Here is a 9,317-nt window from a genome sequence, read left to right as displayed (position 1 = left end):
TTTTCTGACTTATCACAGTAATCTGCCCACATCCACACAGTACTGGATATCGCACTGTCATTGTGCAACAGTAGTTATTCACCACTGGATTCTCATGTGTGGACAAGACAAAACTGTTGCAAGTGATTTGCTACAGGACAACGATCATGCAATGTCAAGTAATGTCTGGGTGCACCCGTGGAGCCACTCTGACTTCCATGAGGTATGGTGGGAGGTGGGGAGGAAGGAGGAGAATCCTGCTTTCAGGGAAAGATGTCAGTGATTTTTAAAAAAGGGGAATGTGTCTCACTAGCCAGTTTGGTGTAGTGGTTAAGTGTGTGGACTCTAATCTGGGAGAGCCGGGTTTGATTCCCCACTCCTCCACATGCACCTGCTGATGTGACCCTGGGTCAGTCACAAGCTCTGGCACAGCTGTCCTTGAAAAAGAGCAGTTTGTGTCAGAGTTCTCTCAGCCCCACCCACCTCACAGGGTGTCTGTTGTGGGGAGGGGAAGGGGTTTGTTAGCCACTCTGAGACTCCAAGTGAAGGGCGGGGTATAAATCTAATCTCTTCTTCTTCTTCTTATACTACAACATACATTTTTATCTCCCATGAAATATCTGGGAATTCTCAACTCTCAAAACATTCTGATAGTGACAAGTCGGCTTGAGAGATGTGTAGTACAGACAGTGAGGTTAAACAGTGGCGATGGGGAGGGGTGTCCACACGGTTGATCCAGGAGCCAATCTGACCGCTGGTCTCCCTTTCTCAGTCTCCTTTGTTCACACGACCTGAGGAGCAGCTTGGTATTCCCTCCCATGAATATACACGGATGTAGTTAAATCAGAACGGGAAATCCACGTGCGATACCCAGCAGGAGGCTGTTGCTCTGCACGTGGCTCTCTCTTGACAGAGCCACGTGGATTTTCAGTCTTCATGTCTCCTATGTCCACACCAGTGCTCCCTCTAAGCTGTGGAGTGTAGTGAGCAGGAATTCTACTTTGCGAGCGACCGGCATTCAAGTTGTGAGCCAGCGATCCGGCTACTGCATAAATCAGTTGGCTCTGGAGCCCCTCCTTCCTGAGCTAAGACAGAAATGTGTGAGCCGGAGGCTAAGAAACTGTGAGCTAGCTTACACTGACCCAGCTTAGAGGGGACACTGGTCCACCCGTATCCCTGCAGTTCTTCCTTTGCCCGGCAGCCTCAACAGGAAGGCTGACCAGACGAGGCCTTTGCATGGCTACCAGTGCCACCACCAGTGTTTCCTCTAAGCTGAGTTAGTGTGAGCTAGCTCAAAGTTTTTTAGCCTCCGGCTCACACATTTTTGTCTCAGCTTAGGAAGGATGCCTCCAGAGGAAACTAATTTATGCAGGAGCCAAATAGCTCGCTCACAACTTTAATGTCAATAGCTCACAAAGCAGAATTTTTGCTCACAAGACTCCACTGCTTAGAGGGAACATTGGCCACCACTTGAGCCATTCCTCTGGCTTCTCTACCTGAGGACGACTCAGAGGGTGCAGTGCTCAGCCACATGGGACCCACTTCACAGAAAAGGAAACGTGCCACAAGGAGCCGACTTGTGGCGCCGCAGATATTTGTTCCTGCTGAGGAAGAAAGGGCTTATGATGTCTGGAACCCCGTTGCTTTCGTCCTCTTGCTTTGTTACTGATCAGCACTGGAAAGCTTTTGGGCTGTGTTTAATAACAGATTTATTTCCCCTCCCCTCAGCCCTAACACTTTGCTTCTCTCCTCCTTCTCCTGTGTCCGTTTGTGTGTCTTACGTCCCTCATTGGTTTGTTTCCCCCTCTGTTGGCTTGTCTTCTCTTTCTTTTCCTTGCCGTGTCGTGGTGGTGCCTTTTTTGTTTTGTTTCCGTTTCAAAACCCAGCAGAACTCGTCCAGCTCTGCCTCCTCAGAAGCCTCTGAGACCTGCCAGTCAGTGAGCGAGTGCAGTTCCCCCACCTCAGTCAGCTCAGGCTCGACCATGGGGGCTTGGGCCTCCACCGAGAAGGTGAAAAAATGCTTTGTGTCTCTCTCAAACCACGTTCTTCACTCCTCCCTGGGGCTCTGTGGCCCCCAAACCGTGATAGTTTCCACACACTCGGAGGATGAGACTGTGCAGATGAGAATGGAAACCCTTCCCTGCTCCTTAAAAATTAACAAAAAAACACAGTCCTGAATTACAAAGCCTGTTCGCATGAACATATGAAAGCTGCCGCCATTTTGGGTCCCGTGACTGGTTTTGTGAGCACTCCGATACAGCACTGTTAATATGGGCTCCTGTATCCTGCAAGTGGATGAGCCAGAGGGAGGGAGGTGTGTAGTGATTGAAACGCAGGTCGGGGTGTTCCCAAGGCTATTTATTGCGGGGGGGGGGGCAAGTCCTTGTGGTAGCTTCCATGACTGTCCTGTTAACGATTGGCTCACTACAAGAACCACTTTGTCAAAAAGGATAATATTAATTTGAATTGGACTTTTCTAACAAAGATGAGGCCAAAAGTTTACACGTGGTCATTGGATGTCCACACACATCCAGGTCTAGGTTTCAACATCCTCTTTCAAAATCTGTGCCTTCCAAGATGATCTGGGGCCTAGAACGAAACCTTCGAACCACGGGTTGGAGCCAGAGAGAGGGATCGGATCCATTCTCATCTGGCGGTGCCACCAATTCCCTATTCCGTAATTCCGTCGCATGTCATTTTCTGAGGCTGAACTGCCACTTTCTCACTGGAAATGGGAACCTACTAACCCAGGCTTATTAACAGCTTTGGGGGAAAGGCCGCCTCTCGCTTTCAGAGCCTGGACTGAAACCACCACTTGCCTATTAATAACCGAGAGTGTTGGAGCTCTATGGGAAGTTCCTCCAGCTAGCCTTCGTTTGATCCAGCTCATTCGGGCTGACCGGTTGAGGAGAGACCTCCCCTCGTCCTGCATCGGCTGAGTAAGGCCATTCAGCCCCCGAAACTGACTCCGCCCCCCCCTTCGAATGTTGTTGCCTGTTAGAATAACAGTTAACGAAGCATGAGCCAAGTGCCGTATTGAGATGTTCCGTTGAAGGCGTGACCCCGACCCCTCTTTTTCTTCCCAGCAACGCATGCCTTGATTTCACCTTGAATTTTTTTCCCACCCACCCCCCATATTTGTCCTGTTTATATTAATTTCTCTTTTTTTCTTGTTTATTTTTCTTTTCGTTTCCAGTTGTCTAATGGGTTTTATCACTGTAGTTTGTCAAGTGGTCCATCCTTAGCCTCAGTTGGTGCAGGCCCCCTTCCTCATTTCCCGTCTGTCTCCCACGCATGGACCCGGGCTTCCTCTTCTACCCTCCTTCCAGACCACGGTCATTATTACACCATTGGGCCAGGCATGTTTCCATCATCTAAGATCCCTAGCTGGAAGGTTTGTGTTTCTTTTGTTTCTGTCACGCTCTCCTATCCATCCCCCCCCCCCCACCCCGTCCCCCCTTTCCCCCCCCCACTGCGGAATGTTACCTATCGAATCTCGATTGATTTTTTTCCCTCCTCAGCTTTTAATGCCGTTCTGAATTCTTGATCTGACAGCAAAGGATTTCTCCCGACCTTTCAATTAACTGATATACAAAACTGTAGAGTTGGATCCAGTGAGTCACGGTGCTTTCCTTCAGCCCAAGGGGCCTTTCCTTCGACACAGGCTTTTTGTTGAGGCCGGCTCCTTTGGCCAGAGGAAACACCATTGCCAGGATGTGACCCTTAGCGTTACATCCTTGAAAGGGGTTAGCACATTCCCAGATCTGTGCTCCATTTCTTTTGGGTAGTTCTAACTGAACTTCTGACACTCAGTTGAATAATTTTTGGTGTGGCCCAAGTTGAATGCAGATCGGTATGGCAGTTAATACAGAAATCTGCCAGTGTTTTATTTATGGGTTCCCCCCCCTCCTCCCACGAGCAATTCAGTTTGCACAGATCAATCCTTGAAAGGGAAGAATGATGGGTTGGCTCTGCTGAGGAAGGGAACTCATGTTCCTCTAACAAAAGAGAGCAACTAGATCCAACTCACCGTGGTCAACAGTTCCTGGTGGTTTTTATCCAGGCGTATATACACAGGGATCAAAAGGAACAGTCTTTCTGCTAGCACCAAACCCTAATGACAGAACTGGTGTGTTGCCTAGTCATTCTCAACGGACACGTGATATCTTACAGATGTGTTTGCTAGGCTTCCGAAAAGCACTTCAGACAGAGCACATTTGTTGGGAGAAGAAAGAGGACTGCCCTCTAGAGGAAAAATTGGATTTGGGTTCACAAGCTCTGGTCATTCCACCACCAGCAGAAAGGGACTTCCACCAGTTGAAGGGGGGTGGGTTTGGTTAATTTTTTTTGGGGGGGGGGCCAATTCACCTTTGCAATTGGCACTCCTTCCTCTGCTGACCTCAATAGCACGCCCAGCACTGTTCCCGTGAGTCCTCTGACCCTGAAGGCAGCTGGTCAGGCAGACTCCAAGGTCTGTACTACGTAAGAGGAGAGAGGCAGGAAAATTCTATTCCATGAGCAGAGCTTCATTCATTGCACTTGGGGGCCCCATCTCTCTCTCTCTCGCTCGCTTCACTTTCTGAAATGGGTCTGTGAGTATTGACTGGGCAGTTCAGTGATCCTGAAATTGCTTAACAGGAAGGTGCCCCAGTCTGCTTCCCTTTGACCGAGAGGAGCAGCATGGCGTTTTTAGCTGAAGATTAGACTCTGTGACACTATTTGACACCCAGGCCCATATAGACACAAGAAGCTGGAGAGGATATTTGCTCCTCGGTATTTTTCTGCCCTTGCTCAGCATCCTGCTTTTAAGGTCTGTTCAGGATATCGATGACACCTGCCAGGTCTTATTGCCAGTAGCTGAGATGCTTCCCTTTATCCCTAAGTTATTAGTAATAAGACATGATGCCATAGTTGCATTTCTGACGTGTGCAATCCAGCATTAGCATAGGGTTCCCATTTGCCTGCCTGTGGCAGGAGACCTCCCTGTAATTGCAGCCCTTGCAGAAACTGGGGCCGGGGGGGGGGGCACAATCACATTAGAAAGAACAACCAGGCCTTGGGTGCTTACAGGAAGTTCTGACCATAGTATTTCTGGTAATTCCTAGAGCTACCTGGAAATGACAGGGGTAAATCTAGAAACTGCCAGGAACTCTATGGTCAGAACTTCCTGTAAGCACACAAGGCCCGTTTTTTCTTTTTAATTCCCCCCCCCCCCAGGATGCCGCGCTCCCCTCCATTAGACTCCCACCTTTTTTGCGACTAAGGGGGTAGAGGCAGAGTAAAAGGAATGAGAGAAGAAATTAAGAAAGTTCATGGAACGCTCAGTGCTGGATTCTGATGGAGCTTCAGCCCACACCGAAAGGACTTTGTCTCTCTAGATGACTCCTAAAGCAGAGCTATACCCTTCTGTGACCGTTGCCTTCAGTGGATTTAGAAGGGTGTAACTCTGCTTAGGACTGCACTGTCTGAAAACACACAGCCTGGCCTGTTTTTAGTTCTAGCCTCAGTCGGCCGATCCAGGATCTCTTGCTGTGAACCCCAGTTCGGGTTGCCCAGACAATATAGCTCCGTCTCGGAAGCTAAGAAGGCCTCATTTACTCTGTTCTTAGGTCAGAGACATTCTTTGCTCCTTGAAGGAAGGGCTGCATTGATGAAAAGAGGTCTTTTACTAATCTCGGTGTGTGTGTGTGGGGGAGAGGGTATGAATTAGACCCCCTCCCTAGGAACTAATAGGAATCTTCACCACCACCGAACCTTAAGGGGTTCCATTGAGCTTGACACCAGCTGCAAAGGGGGAAAAAAAGAATCTATACTTCATTAAGTATTTCCTTTTGGCAGTCCCGGAATGGAACAGTAGCAAAGACACGAGGAGGACAATACAAGACAATAAAATTCTCTCCATGCCGCTCTACCTGCTGATTTGCATTTCCTTCCCCATGCAAGTCCGTCAGAGCATACACAGCAGCTTACCAAAAGAGTTATGGGAGGGAGGGACACAGTATGAAAATCAACTTGCAGAGCAGTTTAAGATTGAGGAAGTCAGATCCCCCCCCCCCCGTTTTGAGGAGCCAATTTAATCTTAGGGTTGCCAAGTGTATCTTTGCCGGGAGCAGGGGGCTCCCGGCCGGCGTCTTGTGTGCGCGCTGCACGCACGTCACCCGGAAGTGACGGGAGGACGCCAGGCACGCTGGGGGCCGTGGCCCCGCCCCCAGCGTGCCCGATTCATTTCTGGGTGACGCGCACGTCGGGGGGGGGGTTCCCCCGGGGGCCCGATCTGGCACTGCCGGGGAATGGGCCTCCGGGGGGACTTGGGATCCCTATTTAATCCACCTTTCTGTTAAGGTTTTCAAGGTGTTTCCAGAGCTTACAGCACACCCTGGTAGCTACCTATATCTGAAAAAACCATTCGTTCCCCTCTGTCTCTTGCAACTGGAGACCGGACAGTAGTCAGTACTCCATCATGATGTAAGCCCAAACCCAGATGGGATAGGCTTCCAAACCATCCTCTCTGCCTGAAGACTGGGATGGGCGGAGGGCTTTGGGTGGCAGCCAGACACATAGTTCTGAGAATAGAACAGGCCATCATCGTGGGCTCTCCCCGTTCACATGCCTTTTACAAGCATTTGGGTTGAGGCAAACCATTCTCTTTACCCGAAGATCAGGGATGGAAGGGATGTTTTGTGGCAGCCAGAACGTAGTTCTGAAAAGAGGACAAGCTATTCACGTGCTTTAGCCATCTTCTGGTGAGGCAGAGGGGGCTTTCCAGAAACGCTCCCGGGCTTGCAAAAACGCAGGTTGAGTTTGCTAGCCTGCGCCGCTAATGCCGCATTTCAGAGCAAGGTTGGCCCCACCGCCACTTAGCCAACGACGCCGTTCCCGCATGAACAGGCTCGGTCCCTTTTGCGCTGTTGCCCCTGCAGCAGAGTCCACGTGCCCTTAAAAACGCGACTCTTAAAAAAGAGGCGCCTCAGTCTGAGGGGAAAGCTAGAACAGTATTTCCTAGCCTGCTGTACAGAGAGTGTGTTCATGATCGGAAGTAAAAAATTTCAACTAATGGAAATTTTTCCCTAGGATTGGGCTAAACCAGGTCCTTATGACCAGCCTATGGTAAACACTTTGCAACGCCGCAAGGAAAAACGAGACGCGGACCCTGCTGGGGGAGGCCAGAATGGACCGCCTCTGCCCACAGAGGAAGCCCAAAGACCCCGGAGCATGACGGTGTCAGCCGCCCCAAGGGTGAGGCTTTAATTTTGGATCCTCTGGCGGGTTGACATGTTGGTCCCGAGCGGCTTCAAACCATCCCTCGCCCTAACGCTGAGCTCTGCAGCTTCTGAGTTTCACGGGTCTCTCCTGCTCCAAGAGGCCTTTCTGCCAGAAGTTTTTCTCAAAATGGAGGAAAGCTTTTGCTTCACCTGCAGCCTCACTGCCTGTCTGTCTCAGTAAGCAGGGCTCTTTTTGTAGAAAAAGCCCAGCAGGAACTCATTAGCATAATAGGCCACACCCAACAGCAGAAATTCATTAGCATATTAGGCCACACCCCCGATGACACAGCTCATTAGCATATTAGGCCGCACCCCCATGTTACCAGAAGTGCGGTCATCCAGCCACACCCACCTTTTGCTTCTTATTCTGTTTATACCCTGTTTGTTGTCCAAACCCAGGGCTTTTCTTGTAGCAGGAACTCCTTTGCATGTTAGGCCACACACCCCTAACGTAGCCAATCCTAATGAGTGTCTGCTGTTAGGTGTGGCCTATTATGCAAATATTATCCTGCTGGGCGTGGCCAACTCAGGAGCCAGCCGGAACTCCGTTCCTGTGCGTTCCTGCCCAAAAATAGCCCTGAGTAAAAGCATCACCTGAGAACCAGCTCAGCGTCCCAAATAGCCCAGACTAGTCTGATATCGTCAGAGCTCAGAAGCTGAGCAAGGTCAGCCATGGTTAGTATTTGGATGGGGGACCACCAAGGAAGCCCAGGGTTGCTCTGCAGAGGAAGGCGATGGCAAAACCTCCTCTTCCCGCCTCTTGAGTTGAAAACCCTAGGATGGAGTTCTCCATAAGTCGGTTGTCACTTGATGGCGCACTTTACCTTTAAGGATCAATCCAGATGTGCGGAAATACAGTTGGATCCCACCAATCCGTTGACCTCGTGAAGACGCCTCCGGCAGAAGGAGGCTTTTCCCCTGATGCAGAGAGGCTATCTAGGATTATCATCGGGGGGAAAAGCCTCCTTCTGCCAGTTGTGCTCCCGCTAGTGCAGTGGATCCGTGGGATCCAATCCGTAGTATATAATGAGTCTTCCTTAGCTGCGCTTGGCGGAGGATTCATGTTGGAATGCTGTCCGGGGGTGGGTGGGGAGCTCCCTCCATCTGTCTAGCTTGATTTCGGAGAAGGCGACTGTCCAGTTAAATCAGGTGTCCCAACATTTTCGAGGCTGCAGGCGAATTTGGAATTCTGAGAAAGCATTGGTGGGTGCTGCCCCAGGAGGCGGAGCCAGCCACAAAAATGGCTGCCACTGCTTACCTTCAGTCACAGTGAAGGTCCTTGTGCTGTGGGGGCTGCTCCTGCCAAAGCAGTGTTTTTTAAGAATCTTCACAGCTGCTCAGATCTCCAGTGGCCAATTGGAAGACTTGCAGGGCCGAAGCCCCAACCTGGCCCCGCCCAATTTCTAAAAACACTCGTTCGGCGCCAGGAAAGGTGTTGGCGGGCACCACGTTGGAGACCCTGAGGTTAAACCTTTGCCCCCTTGATTTTCGGTATTCTGGGACATGATCCCTGAGAGGCTATGGGGAGATAGCCAGGGAGTTGGCAAAGGAAGGGGCTACAATTTTCACCACACTCGAGGGTTGTTGCCTTCCGAGTCTGGAGCCCAGAGGTTGGCAGGGCTTCTTAATTTAGCCGTGTGGGTTGTTATTTGGGGAGAGAGAAGAGCCATCCTCGGACACTCTGATAGCACTACGTGGCTGAACCTTGTGGATATCCTGGGACTGGCCAAGCAGGAAAATGCAAGGGGTCTGTGAAAGCTTCGGTATGTCACTTTGCAAAGGAGACTCGCGTGAGGTCAGAAAAAGGGATTGTGACCGCAGGCGGCTCCAGAGATCTCTGGGGTTGGCCCCGACGGTCCTGCCCCAAAATCTAATGAGCGGTTTTGGTTGTTATTGGTAGCAAGGAGAGGAGATGGAAGCCTGTGAAGAGCTGGCCTTGGCTCTAACCCGGGGGCTGCAGCTGGACACCCAGAGAAGCAGCCGGGACTCCTTGCAGTGCTCCAGTGGCTACAGCACCCAGACGACCACCCCCTGCTGCTCAGAGGACACGATCCCCTCCCAAGGTAAGGAATGGAG

General features: G+C 50.8%; 1 protein-coding gene across 4 annotated transcripts in view; it reads left to right on the top strand.

Annotated features, from left to right (window-relative positions):
- MTSS1 (metastasis suppressor 1) overlaps positions 1-9,317 on the top strand; it is a 201,520-nt gene that overhangs the window by 186,888 nt on the left and 5,315 nt on the right. For 2 of the 4 annotated variants that reach the window (XM_015421349.1, XM_015421348.1), the window contains 4 exons: positions 1,869-1,988; positions 3,176-3,373; positions 7,051-7,215; positions 9,142-9,304. In XM_015421349.1, coding sequence (XP_015276835.1) covers positions 1,869-1,988; positions 3,176-3,373; positions 7,051-7,215; positions 9,142-9,304 — 646 coding nt within the window. The remainder of the gene's footprint in view (positions 1-1,868; positions 1,989-3,175; positions 3,374-7,050; positions 7,216-9,141; positions 9,305-9,317) is intronic. The other 2 variants (XM_015421350.1, XM_015421351.1) reach the window with 1 other exon arrangement.

Source organism: Gekko japonicus, unplaced genomic scaffold (assembly GCF_001447785.1).
Source record: "Gekko japonicus isolate JY-2015 unplaced genomic scaffold, Gekko_japonicus_V1.1 scaffold562, whole genome shotgun sequence".
NCBI classification, from domain to species: domain Eukaryota; kingdom Metazoa; phylum Chordata; class Lepidosauria; order Squamata; family Gekkonidae; genus Gekko; species Gekko japonicus.
Note: the sequence above shows the minus strand (reverse complement) of the source record. Positions and strands in the feature narration are given on the sequence as shown.